We start from the raw sequence: 16,824 nt of genomic DNA, 5'->3' as shown, positions 1-16,824 counted from the left end.
GCAAGTCACCTCGCCCTAGCGCTGCACTGCGGCTGACGCCTGGGTTATTCCAGTCTTCCCTTGGAATAGACCCTAAAGACAAATGTCTCCTTGGGGATGAATAAAGGGAATTTTTAATTTTTTATTTTTTTTTAAAGTTAATGGTTGCGGTAGAGAGAGAGAGAGAGAGAGAGAGAGAGAGAGAGAGAGAGAGAGAGAGAGAGAGAGAGAGAGAGAGAGAGAGAGAGAGAGAGAGAGAGGGGGTGTCCGTGATTAGTTTGACATCAAAGATGTAGCATATGTTTGCTGGTAAATAATAAATATATAATATACATGAAATCGAATATCAATGTATGCGGAATATGTAACATTCTTTGGCCGCCAGGTAACATTTAAAATTTCTAATTATTTATATGTTTACCCGTAAATACGTTTATTATTATAATACAAAATGGTTAAGACCTACATGGGTAATGGAGAATAATATGTTGTGTCAGATAGATTTCCCCATCACAAGACTGCTGCCCTGTACAAATAAGACGCCTTTTTATATTTTTGCCAGAAATTTGGTATTCTGAACATCGATGAAGACCCCCCCCCTCCCCTTTCAATTAACACAATCTCTTAATCCTGACACTTCCAAGAAGTGTGTAGTCAATAACCCGTAACTTGCCATTACCTCTTTAAACTGGGACTTCCTCGAAGTTTTATCGATATTGAAAGTACAAAATTTCTGGCAAAAATGGAGAATGGCGTTTTGTTTTTAAAAAACGGCACATTAGGTTCACAACAATTTGAGTTATCGCAGGTCACAGATCGTCATCTCCAGCATATTTCATTTATGTCCACGTAAGACAAGATTATCATACGCCTCTTGGGCAAAATACGGAATCTCCACCGATGCCTGGAAACCTTTTTTAGCATAATCAGTCAGTTTTTCAAATGTATCCATAATAAAATGAATAGCATTTTCCATTGAAACAATTCCATCGTTGGGATATTCTTTCAAACTCAGTGGTGGCGAGGTCACGGTCAAGTGTACAGATTCAGAATGTTTCCATTGTTTTAAAAAGGTCAAGGCTGCACGCAATTCCATCACACTCTTTGTTGCAACTATGACTGATTCTGGTTCCAAGCCTCTCTTTGAAAGGAAACTTTGGGAAAATCGCATGTTTTCTCCCGTGTTCGTAGCCTCCGTCTCAAGGAGAATATTTTTTCGGGGAACTCCAAGAGATACCATGACATCAGCAAAGATTTCTGCTTCTGTTCTGTTCCAGCGACCTAGATATTTATGTAGAAGATAAAAAAGAAGTATGTTACGAAAATCGAATGTGCCTATAAATATGAACATTCAAACAAACAATATTAAACATTCAATATATTGTCTATAATTTAGAAAACAGAGAGGGCATCGTATCATGAGATGAATTGGAAGATTAAATCATAGAGATGGGGATGAAAGATGCTTTTTAAGAAATTCTTTAATTCTCTCCTTACCTACAATTCTCAAAACTTTTACTAAAATCACATACCTACCCAACACATAAATTAAACTTTTAAACTCAAATCTAAGCGCACAAAGTGCACGATATACATAATTTTGTAGAGCAAAACAAGCGTTGCAAAACAGTATTAAGTTCTTGTGAATATAATGACACATTTTCTTTAAATATTAAGATTTAAAAAAAATAAATGCGAGTCAGTAAATGTTGGTTGTATCGTAACGAATGTGACGATTTTCCTATAGGTGGTAAGGGGAGGGTTAATGATAATAAAGACGATGACGACGACGATTGGGTGGTGGAGGAGGAGGAAGAGGAGGAGGAGGAGGAGGAGCACAAAATATAACAACGACATTAACAAGAAAAATAGGGACAGAAAATGTAGTAGTAGTAGTAGTAGTAGTAGTAGTAGTAGTAGTAGTAGTAGTAGTAGTAGTAGTAGTAGCAGCAGTAGTAGTAGTGGTAGCAATAGTAGAGAGAATAGTAGTAGTGTAGTAGTAGAGTAGTAGTAGTAGTAGTAGTAGTAGTAGTAGTAGTAGTAGTAGTAGTAGTAGTCGTAGTAGAGAGAAGAAGAAGAAGAAAAGAAGAAGAAGAAGAAGAAGAAGAAGAAGAAGAAGAAGAAGAAGAAGAAGAAGAAGAAGAAGAAGAAGAAGAGGAGGAGGAGGAGGAGGAGGAGAGGGAGGAAAAAAGAAGAAATAGAAATACAGGGAAAGGGGAAAAGACAGCTTAGAATCGAGGAGGACGAGGAGAAGACGGACGCAGAGGGACATAATGAGAAAGAAGGAGGAAGAGGAGAGGAGGAGGAGGTGTAGGAGCAGATAAAAGATTATGAGAAGGAAGAAAAAGAGAGAAATAGTGGAGAGGGGTAAACCTACAATCGGGAGTGAGAGAAGTCACATATGAAGATATTATGAGAGAATAAGACAACATACTGACCCCGTGTTCCAGTTCCCTCCTTTCCTGAAATCAAGACAAGAGGTGCCCACCCCTCCATGAAGACTCTGGCAGCGTGAATGGCCGTTCTAATATCGTCATTGCCGAGGACAAGAAGAACGTCGCTCTAAAGTAATGATATTAATAGGAGCACATTAACTAAGTGAAATAATTATTCACTTTCATACTTTTATTTTGCACACAAACACACACACACACACACACACACGCACACACACACACATACACACATGTATATATATATATATATATATATATATATATATATATATATATATATATATATATATATATATATATATATATATAATATATATATATATATATATATATATATATATATATATATATATATATATATATATATATAAACAAAGCAAAATGCAATGAATGTATCGGGCTTCTCAATCTAGAACGATGAATGAATGGCGAATTTCTTTATTAACAGAATCAAGCAATGTAGAGCTTGGTGAGTGACTAGATCAGTGGAACGAATAATAATAAACATTTTTATATAAACAACTACCGGCCCCTATGTCAGACAATTTACACACATCACCCTACTCGACTCAGGTTGTGGCCGGAGTAAGAATTCCAGTGTCAAAATTTAAAAAAAAAAAGTAATAAAAAAATAAAATTCCCATTTATTCATCCCCACGGGGAAATTTGCCTTTAGGGTCTATTCCAAGGGAAGACTGGAATAACCCAGGCGTCAGCCGAAGAGCAGCGCCGCAAAGTGAGCTAGGGCGAGGTGACTTGCTCAAGGCCACAACGCAGCGGCGGGTGATTGAACTCGGTACCTTTCGAGTAGGAAGCAAAGACCGTACCACTGAGCCACGCTGTCCCTAAGACAGCTAACAAGCGACGTGTATATTAATTTTTACAATGATAAAATCTGATGAAAAGTGTGAGAGAATAAAACAACAATATTATGTTTGGATCCTGTTCATAGTTCGCTCACACTGCTTACCAAAGGAAAAGCCAGAGACACTTGCGAAATATTGACGATTTAGTTGCAACTCACATTCAACTTCATCCTGATCTATTGAAAAAAAAATGCACCAAACTTTAACCAGCAACAATTTGTATCCTACTACTGAATGGTCTTCAATAAAGATATGCGGTAGTCTGTTTTCTAACTCAAACTCTCAAGCCCTTAAGACTTAATGACTGGTGATACATAATATATGCAATATTATAAGTTTTATCCGTCTATCATTCCGGATAACTCAGTTGGTAGAGCACTCGTTTCACGCGCAAATGGACCGAGATCGATTCTAGGTACAGTCGAGATTTTTTAGATCCCCGTCCACCCAGCGGTGATTGGGTAGCTGGGTCTGTTAGATCTGGCGGAAAGTACTTTGGTAGCAAGTAATCCCTATTGTCCGTTTCATGCGATAGAAGCCGGGATAACCCCAGCTCCGTGGGCCCCATGGCTCTGGAGGATTATTACTTATCTCTGCTTCGGTCGCCATCTGTCGCAGAAAACATTCATCAATAGATTGAGGCTAGATAAGAAGTTCGCTGAACATAAATTTTAATGCATGGAACTTCATTTCTTTTTCGATTGAGCTCATTTTGCTTTCCTCTTCTTTTTTTCCTCCGGTATTATCACAACCGTGGCGAACATCCCCTTGTAATTACAATAATATATGCACAAGTCACGATATGAGTGAAAATACAAAACTACGCTTAACAAAGATTCGTCTCTATGAAAAATGTGCGGAACTAAGTCCCAGTTTGAGAGTTTTTGCCAATATGAGAGTCATTTAAATCGATCGATATTTGAAGGTCGAGTTTTCTGGCCAAATGTTCAAATAAGTGTTTTTTCAGAGTACGGCACTATATTAATTTGTTCCGACACAGAAAAGTATGCCTTTGGCGTCGGTAGCTCCGCGATATGGCGACTCGTATTGTGATAAGAGTAGAACGATGTTGAACCTGGTCAGTGACTGGGTGGATGACAATGATTTTAAAACGCCTTGGCGTTGTATGTGTCTTCCAATAAAGTATTTTACATATTTTTCCACTCGACTCATATGTAAATGCGTGTTTAACTAAAAGCAGCGATGGATATTGTAAGAGTGCTGGTACAAAAATGATACCTAACAGGCATCGTATTTTATGGAATGGAAAATCTGTTCAATTTTGTCTGCTGGAGGAATAACTGAAGCATTGTGAAGCATGTAAATGCTCTATATAAATGTTCACATACTATAGCTTTTAAAGATCGATCTGCATACCTTGACAAGGGGATGGTTTAATCGTAGAAATGAATACAAAATCTCCACGTCCGGATCAACATCTGTTGTACCAATCTCCATAATCACAACAACGCCGGTCAGTCACTTGTTATCAGCTGTGGTCAGTTTGAGATAACTTCTTGCACAACTACAAAAAAATGCCGTATCACTTCGTGATAGTCCAGTACACTGTTATGTAAGCACCAGCTGTGTTGGTATTTACTGCATCAGTTTGCAATCCGTGGAACTTATATTATTTGAACTTTGTTGTATTCTGGCATAGTTGTTTATGGTACACTTTGACTTTTTATCTCAACATTCAATTATGATTTGTTTACATGAATAATTAATGCGTCGCCTTTTATACAGAAAACTAGGTCAATTATCTTCCGAATAAAGCTCAAGATTCGTCATCTCTCTTTCTTTCAACTCCAAATGAATAATTTATCCAGTTTCGAGAGTAGAATAATTATGATATAAAGTAGATAACACGACTTATAATGATCTAAGGTATGGGCCTAGAAAATTGATGAGTAGAAGATATATATATATATATATTATATATATATATATATATATATATATATATATATATATATATATATATATTATAATGATATAATGTTTACTGTCATTTACGACACTGGTCGACCGTCTTTCATTCACTAATGTACCGTCGGAATGCCATAAACGTATCAATTTTGAACTATTTGTTATTTACACAATACAGCCCTTGACACACATATTGTATCTAAAGTATTTTTCTTGATCATTTTTTTTTTTAAGTTCACGGTTTGTGTTTTATTAACAACAGAAAGGTCAACTAGTGGCCCCCACTGTCTCTTCACAACAACTATGGCCTTGAACACGCTTCCAATGCGTGAAAGTCTTATCAAAGACCGTGTTTACGAGTATTTTTTAGAAATCAATTATATTGTTTTATTAACGAGAATGAAATACAACCGATTAGAAAGGGGGTGGGGGAGGAGGAAGAGGAGGAGGGGTAGGAGAAGGTGGGGGGGGGGGGGGCGGAGGAGGATGAGGAGAAAGAGATGAGAAAGGAGGTTGAGGATAAGGAAGAGGAGAGGAAGATAATATGAGAAAAGAAGAAGAAGAAGAAGAAGAAGAAGAAGAAGAAGAAGAAGATGATGATGATGAGACGGATGAGCATGTGCGTCAGTTTTCGATTCGGAAGATTAAAATAACATGCGAGTATCTAGTGTGCACATATTATTACCAATTGAGAGAAATCACTTTCCAATTGTTGTTATGATGCAATTTCGTATTGAAAAATAAATAGAACTTATCTTTTTGGAAACTTAGACTGAAGTTGAAGGTTTAGTGATTAGATGCGTAGTAAATTGAAGAAGCTGTTATTTTTACCACTTCTTCTTCTTCCTCTTCTACTACTACTACTACGACTACTACTACTACTATTACTACTCCTCCTACTACTACAACTACTACTACTACTATTACTACTCCTCCTACTACTACAACTACTACTACTACTATTACTGGTAATACTACTATTACTAGTACGACTACTACTACTACTACTACTACTACTAGTACTACTACTACTACTACTACTACTACTACTACTACTACTACTACTACTACTACTACTACTACTACTACTACTACTACTACTACTACTACTACTACTACTACTACTACTACTACTACTACTACTACTACTGCCACAACTACCACCACCACCACCATTAGACGGGTTTTTCTGCTATAGGTCAAATAATTTAATACAAATGGTAGGCTTTCCTCCATCTTTTAATGGTTTAGATTCTGAACAAAAATTCCATCTTTAGTACCTCTATCAATATGAAAAATATTTCATCACCATAAGTTGGTTCTATTTTATTTTATGTCCTTACAGTTTAAACTGAAAAAAAAATTGTCTGAACCTGTTTTTTGTTTTGTTTTGTTTTTGTCTCCTAGTTTTATTATGACCCCTTCAGCCTTTTATCGCTGTCCGTGTTTTACTGTCGCACGTAAAGGTGTATCTACATTTATACAGATTCACAATGATCAATATGCGTCACGATATTTTCTTTCCCAGAATGTCATAATGTCGAACAAGTTTTCACGTAATTGATGAATTGCGTTGATCCAAAATACTCACAACATCTTCCAGTCGGTTATAATGTACCAACACCAAAAACTGTGTGTAACCTTGAACGTTTATAGATAGTATGCGCTTGACTAAGAAGCTCACAACAATGCCATCCGAAAGTAAAACGGACCAACACACAAAACTCTGTGTAATCATAAACATCTATAGTCTGGATAATACAGTTAAGTGAGAATTACTCATAAACTTGGATGGCAAAAAACAATAACAAATACCAGAGTGACGTCATCTTCGTTCTATCTATACATAGTATGCGCTTGTCTGAGAAACTCACAACATTGCCATCTGGAAGTATAATGGATAAACACACAAAACTCTGTGTAACCATGAACGTTTATAGCCTGGTTGATACAATTTAGTGAGAATTACACATCAACGCGGATGGCAAAAAACAATAACAAAGACCCGAGTGACGCCATCTTCGTTCTATTTATAGTCTGACTGATAGAATTTAGTGAGAACTATTCATAAAAATGGCTGGCTAAAAACAATAACACAACTGAGTGACGTCAATTTCATTCCTTCTATTCAGAATTAGAAGCTTCCAGCTATGCCCTTCATTTTTCTTTTTTTTCTTTCACTCTTATTCTCACAGTAGCCACCAAACCAAATCCTGATACTCATTCACTTACAAGTCGAGTGTTTGTATCAAGTTTGTAACATTAGACCAGTTTCGCGTTCATATTGCAACTCACGAGGTTAGTGACCTCACCCAACATCAATCGATTCTCTGAACTAGGTGAGTCACAGTTCCGCAATCAAAACTGCTGAGATGACATCATATGATCGCCTTCTATGTCATCCTTTCTATTGTTTACTTATGCACACAAAAGGGCAACCCCCAGTCAATATAGATTATACTACTGCGTACACACTTAAACTGAGCACACAGAGCAAAGTTCGAATGAATTGCACCAGTCATATTTAATTGTTTACAAGTTGATATACGCGTGACTGAAGCATGGTTTGTGTTTGCCGTTCTTGTTTTTGATGTCATGTGATTTGTAGTGGGTGCGTGTGGGAGTGATCATTAGACTATGATTTTGCTTTGTTTATAAAAACAAAAAGCTTCAAGAGCCATGAGGCCTATGTAGCCGGAGTTTATCCTGGTGTCTGAAAATTTCACGGACAGAGAAAATTGTTTGCTACTCTTTAGATAGAACTTTAGTCTATTGCAAAGTCCATACTTTCGGCCAAATGGAAGAGAACCAGCTACCCAAACACCCACGAGTGGACGGAGGAAACTGTGAACAAAATGCCTTCCTTAAGGTTGGCACCTCTAATCGCTGAGTCAACCCATAGCCCTCGTCAACTTATATCTTGATACCCTAGACGTACGTGAAAATACAAGGCAACAATGAACAAAAGAAAGTGAACAGTGAAAGTTGTTAATAGCGCTCAAGAAAATAAATTATGATCTCATTGGCTATAGATAGTATGCGCTTGGCTAAGAAGCTCACAACATTGCCATCCGGAAGTATAACGAACCAACACACAAAACTATGTGTAACCTTGAACATTTATAGTCTGGTTGATACAGTTTAGTGAGAATTGCTCATAAACGTGGATGGCAAAAAGCAATAACAAAGACATGAGTGACGTCATCTTCATATTATCTATAGATGGAACTGGGAGGGAAATTGATGTCACTCAGCTCTTTGTTATTGTTTTAGATCGCCATCTTGGTGATTACTTCTGACTTAATTATATTAATCAGACCATAAAAGTTCAAGGTACAAACTGTGTTGATATGCTATATCCGGCTGGGTGATGTCATGGATATTTTACCTAAACTCATATCATCAATATTATCGAATACAATGCAATATAATTTTCATTTTCTCTTGGAGGTCGTCGCCATATTCAGAAAGATAAAGAGGGGCTAAATTGTTAAGGAATTTGAAGCCTAATAAAACAATTTTGTAATCTATTCTAGAGCAGACAGGAAGCCAGTGCAATTTTTTCAAAAGTGGGGTGATATGGTCGAAATTTATTTTTTATATTATGCGGGCTGCTAAATTTTGTACACGTTTTATACACTCAAATGTTTACACAATGTTATATTCAAAACAAAAACTATAAATGTGCATAACAGAGAGATGATTTACAAGGAAAACAAAATAATCCCCTAAAACTAATAGAATACATCTAACTGTTTCCCTCTTAGCAAGCCAAGGGCTCCAGTCAGGATAAAACCAAGTAATCCTGTTCCAAGACAAAGACAGAATGAAACTCGGAAAAGGAGATTGGAGAGGGGTAGGGAATACAACAAAAGTGATCTGCCCGTCCAAGGGGTCAACAATCTTGCCTGTGGAAAAATAAAAGACGGTGCAATTCCCAATCCCCTTGGCCTCTTCGGCTTAAATACAAAATAGGGGAGAAATCATTGATAATAAGATAAATCTTAACATTCCGCAAAATCAAGTACATTTGCTTGCTCATATTCTTCTTCTCCTTCTTCTTCTTCTTCTTCTTCTTCTTCTTCTTCTTCTTCTTCTTCTTCTTCTTCTTCTTCTTCTTCTTCTTCTTCTTCTTCTTCTTCTTCTTCTTCTTCTTCTTCATATTATTATTATTATTAGCCCTTCTCATTTATTCTTTCAATATTTGTTTTCAGATGATTGTTCAAAATCTATTCAATGTTTTCTTTTGTTTTAGTCCAAAGTAAACCTGAATCAAATAATTTTAAAAATTAGATTTTCAATACAATTGAGAGGAGAACATTTAAAAAACAAATCCACTTTTTCAAAACAAACAAAAACGATATGTTCAGACACTTCAACACTTTATTTCACAATTTTCATAATTAAAAAAATGTATAAACGTTTGTAAATAGAAGCTATCAAAACATTTATACATATCTCTGTCTTTAAAATTAAAAAGGTCTTTTTGTCAGGTCAAAACAATATTTAGCAACCTAAATTATTTGAGACAAAAATTAAATAAGATTTGTAAGGAAATTAAAATAAACAGTAATATGTACAAAACAACTTTATTTCATTCATTTTTTTAATGAAATATGTATTTTTAAAAAATAAATGTATATATATAGTAAAAATCTCTTCCGTTTAAAACTCATTTTGAAAAATATATATTATGATTTGGACGGAATGTAAATATCACATTGTCATTCATGTCAAAGTGGACGGTGCGCTGTATTATCACAAATTGGTTATCTTCAATATATCGTTAAAATAGTATGGTTCATCATTGTATATTGTCTAAGGAAACAAAAAAAAACAACTAAAAAAACAAACAAACAAACAAACAAACAAAACAAACAAACATAAATAAAAAAACGTATCTAACAAAAAAACAAATGTTGAAAAAAAAATCGACCATGTAACAAAAGCAATCCGAAGATAGTTTCATCTCATTTTTGACGGAAATAAACTTGCAAATGAATGAAGTAGTTTCATGATAAGTATCATCTTGAAATTTGATAAACCCTATCTCTGTTTTCTGTATTTTATCATTTCATTAATCACAGCATAATAGATAACCTCTTGTGTCAAGTGCACTTGATCCATGTTAATTGTAATTTAGATACTGGAAAACGATTCTCACTAGACCATAACGATTGATAAAGTCTAAAAAACAAAAATTAAAAAAAAAAAAACAAATAAAAAAAAGTTTAAAAATCAAACATTAAAAAACCCCAACGAATATACGAATTTCATTTTCCAATATCACACCAATTGATTGATTTGCAACAATTTTATAAATGAAAATTACGTGATGCGGGTTAAGATTAAATTTTAACTTTGTACACTTAACACTGGTTGTTTTCAAACGTCGTTATATTATGCATATTAGAATAAAACTAAATACACTAAATATTTATTTCTGAGTGATAACTTAAACATTCAAGTACCTTAAAATTAAAATATATTGATAAATTTGCAAAGTCGAAATATTATATCATCTCAAATAGCTTCCCATATCCCACTTTTTCAATTGAAAAAAAAAAAAATCTTCCTATGGAGTGACTCCCTTCAAGTAAAACATCCATTGTACATTGGAGTTGCCTCCCGCTGATCTTGCACATGATACTATAAGTTTTCCCATGACAGCGGCCTTGGAACCACTGTCGTTTCCATCAAATCCAACGACGATGCGATGGTCTTTGTGTGACCGGATGGATTCCCCTTGTTTGGTCAGATGGAACAGAGGGTTGTCCACCTAAAACAGACAGGGTGAAGGTGATGGGAATTGTAAGATTGTGCTGCTGCTATTGTTACTGCTGCTGCTGCTGCTGATAATGATGATGGTAATGATGATAATGATGATGATGCTGATAATGATGATGAGGGTGGTAGTGGTGGTTAATGAAAATTTTCAAGATAGTACACGTCTAAAGCTTAAAGTCTCTAGGGTTCGATGATGTTCCCTCAACATTTGTGATCTCAGTGTTAATATATCAAAATTTTGAACTTGCATGAATAGAAATTCATTGACAGTGCACAAAACAATGAGGTTCCTGTAGTCAACTTTTAATTTCCTTTTATCACATTGATGTCCATCAAGGCAAATAAAATTAGTTTACCAACAAAAGTCAGTGACGCTGCACCATATTGATCTATGAAGCCGACCACCTTTAAGTCAAGAATTTTTACCGGATACAAAGCAAGGTTGGCCGGCAAAAATGCATAGAGTAACAATGGCATAAACTTGATGCAATTTTTTTAAAAACATTTATATAGAACATTTCCACAAATTATTCAAGCTCAATGCCCCTAATAACGTTTCATTTCTCTCCCAAGCAGGCTATATGATAGCAACTTTCCATTTCAGACAGTATTGTCAACTACTGCTGGGCGTTCTTTCAGTAGAAGAATAAACATCTAAAAAAGCGTGTATGAAACAGTGCCAGACAAAATAAGAAAGAAAAATACAAGAAAAAAAAACATCCCAAAAGATCATCTGATCAGGAAGACCAATGTTTTGGGATTTTTTTTTTTCCTCCTGTTTTGTCTGGCACTGTTTCAGACAAACTATTTTTCAGATCTTTATCCCACACCAGTGTCTGCTCTCTAATTTGTCAGTTTGAAATTTTCAAAAGATGAAAAATGAACCCAAGTCTCATATACCGAGCTATGAATCAAAATTTCAGCTCACAAATCACCCTGAATTAACACCGTTTTGAAGTGTTGAGTCACTACAGCAGCAAAGCCTACACTGTCTCCTAATGTTGATGTTATTCTTACCTGGAAAGTAAAAGGTGTTGTATTTCCGAAAACATTTCTAAATACAATAGGGGTTGTAGATCCAGCCTTGATAATGAATGGACCCTGCGGTTTTGGAGGGACGCATGTACCGAATAAGGGGAAGACATACTCCCCGCCAAGCGGAGATGAAACTGTAAGCATGGCGCGTTGTTCACCAAGTTTTGATGGTTCAAAATTGACCTCCAGAGCAACCTCTGTGCCTCCAGTTGATCCCGGGGCTGCAGCCACGGATTTGTCTACATGAAAGTCCGAGTTGTCAATCTGATTCGAAAAAAAGGAAAATTTAAGAATTTTAGTACAGTCAAAATTTGAACACACAGTAAAAAAAAAAGGAGCATATTGTGTAAAAGTTCTAATAGATGAAAAGGAAAGTAAACTTGATTAGTGATGAAATGCTTTTCAAAATGATCAGTTTTAAAGCAAACATATGTTGGTTTTTTTCTCTTTCTTTCTTATTCATTTTCCTCTTGCTGGGAAGGAAGTGCATGATGATGGTTAGTTGATACCCTTGCTATGAAATTATTGAAACAGTACAACAATATTTTACAGGCACTAAATTTTCTTTTATTTCATACATATAAAATTTAACATTGAGAACGTAGGAGAAGCTTTTGACTATACAGGAGTTGTATGTTTGAAAAATAAAAAAAAATTGTAAAGTTAATCTTATGGAGAAAAAAATCAATAACTAAAAAAAAAAGCAAAAAAAAAAAAAACCCCAAATAAATCAATCAAATAATAATAATCCATCTGAACTTACTTTACAAGAATAATCGGTTTTCTGTTTGGCAAAGTTGAGGAACTTAGCAACCTGCATATTGTTGGCTCCTAAACCGCACCGGAAGTAGATTGCTTTCTCGGGGGCTCCTGGGGTTGCTGTCAAAGTTAGGTCATAGGTGTAGAGGCCAAGGTCGTAGCCGTTCAACTCAAGACGACCTTGAATCTCACCTACTTTCAGTGGCTGATACTCAAAACTGAAATGACCCTGTGGATGTGATTAAATCATGCCATATTATATATCTGAAAAAAGGTTGATTAAGGGATTGGTAAGGCGTCATTTTCATTCATCCAATAAATGCATACCATGATGACTTTAATATACACAAGACAAAGATTTTATTTAAAAAATAAACAGCTGAAGTTCAGATACTCGTAGATATTGACCAGATATTATTAAACACAAAAAAGTATTTTTGATTAAGTTTCTTACTTGTGAGTTAGCGGGAACTGTCAGCTGGTTTGGCATCAAGACTTCAGGGACGGTGCAACTGATGGAAAAGTTGACCTGGTAAGACAGTGGATTGTCGACAGAGATGGTATGAGGTACACTCTGTCTTACAGGGGTGGTTAGGTGGATGGTTGAGATCGTGCTGGGTTTGGTAGCCCGGAATGTAACCTCGTAGAATTGGAACTCTCCCGTGGATTCATTGATGAAAGTTACCTAGAGTGAATATAAATGTTAAAATTCATCATATAAAAATCCAATTATAAAGGCTTCAAGAAATTCCTTCAAAAACTTATGAAATTTCTTTTGATTTCTTTAGTGGTAACAAATCCAAAGAAAAAAACTGTGATTAAAAATACCCCCAAAAAACATACATTTTTTTCCAAAATTAAAAAGTTACTTTAACTTATCGACCCTTATAAAAACTTCATATGTTTGTGTCTATATTGAACCAAAATCATTATGTACTGAATTAATGTCTTACAACATAACTTCATAATATCTAACAGTAAACTAATGTCATGTGATTATTAAATGTTAAAGCAATAACACTGTAAAATAAAAAGATTACACATTCCAGTGAATCTAGCTCATATAAAAATAACAATACAAGGAACTGAAAGGATCAAAATAAAAAAGCAAAAAAAAAAGCAGTAACTACCTTGAGAGTGGTCTGCCCTTCCCTATATGCGTAGAAAGACAGTTTATAATCTTTCTTGCTATTGGCTGGTACATCCACATGATCAACACCTTTAACTGTTGTGCCAGGGTCCAACTTGTCTGGTTTCAGGGACTCTGTTCGCACACGGAACCTGTTTTGGGTGATATCAAGTAATTGATTTACATTTCCTGGCTAGAATGTAGATAGTCTTTTCTTCTTTCATATGATATAGTGAATATGTTAATCAGGGATATTCATGGAGGATCAAATAAAAAAAACAAACAAACAAACTAAAAATAAAACATGCCGAGGAACCATCGTATTTTGACAAGTTTATTATAAGTTTATTAGCGACCACTCTCCCCTCCATACACAATGGAGGCTAAACCATGATTCATAGCTCGGTATATGAGACAGGGGTTCATTTTTCATTTTTTAAAAATTTCAAACTGACAAATTAGAGAGCAGACACTGGTGTGGGAAAAAGATCTGAAAAATAGATTGTCTGAAACAGTGCCAGACAAAAGGCTAAAGCATATTCTTAAAATTTGAAATTAATGGTAACATCATAGAATTTCTTCGTTACATTACTTTGCCTTAAATACACTGTCCAAACAAAATGTCATTAAACCTTCAGGTTTGAAGGTAAACTATAGTTAAAGCTAATTAATGCACCTCACTTACACAAGAGGTCCTTTACCTCTGGCTGATAATTTGATATGTGAAATATAAAAAGATGGGTACTTCAGTTAAACAAGGAGTGTTCTTTCAAACCTGTTACACACCTCTGTGGTTTCTTGAGCCAATTCGTGACAGTAAGGAGCTCTGTATAGCCTGTCTTACAGGGCACGTCCCGCTGGATCTTTGCCAGAACCTTAGGAGCCTCTGCCGTGCCAGTCAAGTTAAACAAGAGCCCTGAGCCATCCGGCATTGGGAAGAAGATTGAACCCTGGAAACAAAAAAGATGATATGGTTTGATTTAAAAATTTTAAAACATTCTCAAAATTACTTTTTCTGGAACTTTTTAAAACATAGGACTGGTTTCAAGGACTCTGTTCGCACACAGAACCTGTATTGGATGATATCAAATGATATCTGATGCTAAGTAATTTTTTACAAAATGTAGACTTATTAATTCGGCCAGATGATGCAATCTTTACACCCCCCCCCCCCCCCCCCAAGAATAAAAACAACCCCTATGTGATTCAAGTCAATCAAAGTATTTACAAAGACAAGAGCACCTTGCACGATCAAAAATAGTAAATTACACTCATCAGATGTAACGTCAAATTCATAATTTTTCCATACTGTTGAGAAATGGGGAAAACCAAATTATGATTCATTACATTACAGTCTATATTCAACTTCATCACTTATTTTTACTATTACGAAGGATGAGACAATGGGATCAAATAAATGATCAAGTAAATGAGTAAGGTTGGTGCTGGAAGAATCATTTCATAATTATAGAAAATGCAACATTCAACATACCATGTGTTTCTTGTTCTCTGTAGTCATAGTTAAGGGGTGATAGGTCAACTCGTAACCTTTGGTCTGTTGTGGCTCCACCTGGAAGGTTACAGGACCTGTCCAGTATTCCCCGTCGATGATTGGACGTAGCACCCACAGTTGGTTGGTCTTGTTGGAGATCTGGAGCTGTTTTGTGTCTGTCTGCCTCACGACTGATTGGAAATTTTGGACTTCCTTGACTGGAGGAATGCCCGTGCATGATCCTGTTAGGGTCAAGGTTACAGGTTTGTGAGGACCTCCATCCAACTTGCATTTCAGTTTCTGTAAAAAAAGATGATTGGATCAATTATTTTCTTTGAGTGAGTGCACGACAAAAGAAGTTCAAAAAAAGAAATCAATCAGTTGATAAAACTACAATTTAAAAAATCAAAATTTTATTACCAAATAAGATTGTATATCAAAATCTGCATATGCAAAACGCTTAAGTATAAAATATTGATTGTTTTGTGATAAAAGTTTATTTCAGACAGCAACTAACTCCAAAATGTTCAAAGTTAACAAGTTATTGCCATTATTATAATCAGCTTTTTAGTATATATGTATTTTTAAAACGTTTTCTATAATTGCTTGGACAAAGCTATAAAGAAACATATGAAACCACCATAGTATTGTCTATGATTAGGAAATAAAGACAAATAATGTTTGTTACTTTTATACTTTTCATTAATCGTGTCTCTATTATTAATTTATCACCTAATTTATCTATTTATTTAACTTTTAGTAATAAAATTAATGTCATGTTATAAAAGTCATCCAGATCAAAATGCTATAAAAAATTGTCAGTCTCTCACACCAATACTTACATCATATCTGACGTCACCACAAATGGATTGTGGGTGAAACTCGACATCAAATGTAACCTCCATGCCTGGTGTGATGTAGCCTTCGACGGGATGGATAGAAAAGTCAGGGGCAAATCTTTTAATGTCCCAACAGAACCTGGGCAAAGAATTATAAAAAATACTGGTTAGGCATGCAGTATATCTAAAAATGATACTTTTAGGTGGAAATATTTATTTTCTGATGCATACTAAATTGGTTATTGCTTACTGTTCTGTTGATACGAAATTCCATTTTGTTTTATGCTTTGATCTTCATACTAACTGAGCTAAGGTCAAGTGATTGTTATCAAAGAATGCTTAAAGGATATTTTAAATGAGAAAGAAAAAATCTAACAAATTTTGAAATTGATAAAGATAATGTCAAAGGTGTGCGTTTACATTTTGCTGTGTTAAAATGGCATTTAAGATTTTGTTGATAAATGATGCGGAAAAGATGCATTCTTTATTTTGATGGCGACAAAGTAAAAATTTTAATCAGATCACAATTGAAAGATGCTACTTGACAGCATAC

General features: G+C 35.1%; 2 protein-coding genes across 9 annotated transcripts in view; both read right to left on the bottom strand.

The window, feature by feature from the left end:
* Positions 1-7,389, bottom strand: part of LOC144977309 (uncharacterized protein SCO4629-like) — a 7,489-nt gene extending 100 nt beyond the window's left edge. Inside the window, exons 1-4 of one of the 2 annotated variants that reach the window (XM_078922378.1) lie at positions 6,822-7,389; positions 4,679-5,107; positions 2,418-2,541; positions 1-1,260 (exon numbers count right to left, since the gene is read on the bottom strand). The exon at positions 1-1,260 is cut by the window's left edge and continues 100 nt beyond it. In XM_078922378.1, the coding sequence (XP_078778504.1) occupies positions 815-1,260; positions 2,418-2,541; positions 4,679-4,759 (651 nt within the window). In that variant the 5' untranslated portion in view covers positions 4,760-5,107; positions 6,822-7,389 and the 3' untranslated portion in view covers positions 1-814. Of the gene's footprint in view, positions 1,261-2,417; positions 2,542-4,678; positions 5,191-6,821 lie in introns of those variants that run through there. The other variant, XM_078922377.1, reaches the window with a different exon arrangement.
* A 2,206-nt stretch (positions 7,390-9,595) lies between these two features.
* The window catches only part of LOC144977307 (hydrocephalus-inducing protein homolog), a 97,970-nt gene continuing 90,741 nt past the window's right edge, over positions 9,596-16,824 (bottom strand). For all 7 annotated transcript variants that reach the window (XM_078922370.1, XM_078922373.1, XM_078922372.1 and 4 more), the window contains 8 exons: positions 16,275-16,410; positions 15,433-15,732; positions 14,727-14,890; positions 13,942-14,092; positions 13,266-13,496; positions 12,816-13,040; positions 12,035-12,316; positions 9,596-11,009 (listed from right to left, as the gene is read on the bottom strand). In XM_078922370.1, coding sequence (XP_078778496.1) covers positions 10,806-11,009; positions 12,035-12,316; positions 12,816-13,040; positions 13,266-13,496; positions 13,942-14,092; positions 14,727-14,890; positions 15,433-15,732; positions 16,275-16,410 — 1,693 coding nt within the window. In that variant the 3' untranslated portion in view covers positions 9,596-10,805. The remainder of the gene's footprint in view (positions 11,010-12,034; positions 12,317-12,815; positions 13,041-13,265; positions 13,497-13,941; positions 14,093-14,726; positions 14,891-15,432; positions 15,733-16,274; positions 16,411-16,824) is intronic.

Source organism: Berghia stephanieae, chromosome 7, assembly GCF_034508935.2.
Source record: "Berghia stephanieae isolate SIO BIC M18660-M18661 chromosome 7, UCSD_Bste_1.3, whole genome shotgun sequence".
Lineage (NCBI taxonomy): Eukaryota > Metazoa > Mollusca > Gastropoda > Nudibranchia > Aeolidiidae > Berghia > Berghia stephanieae.
Note: the sequence above shows the minus strand (reverse complement) of the source record. Positions and strands in the feature narration are given on the sequence as shown.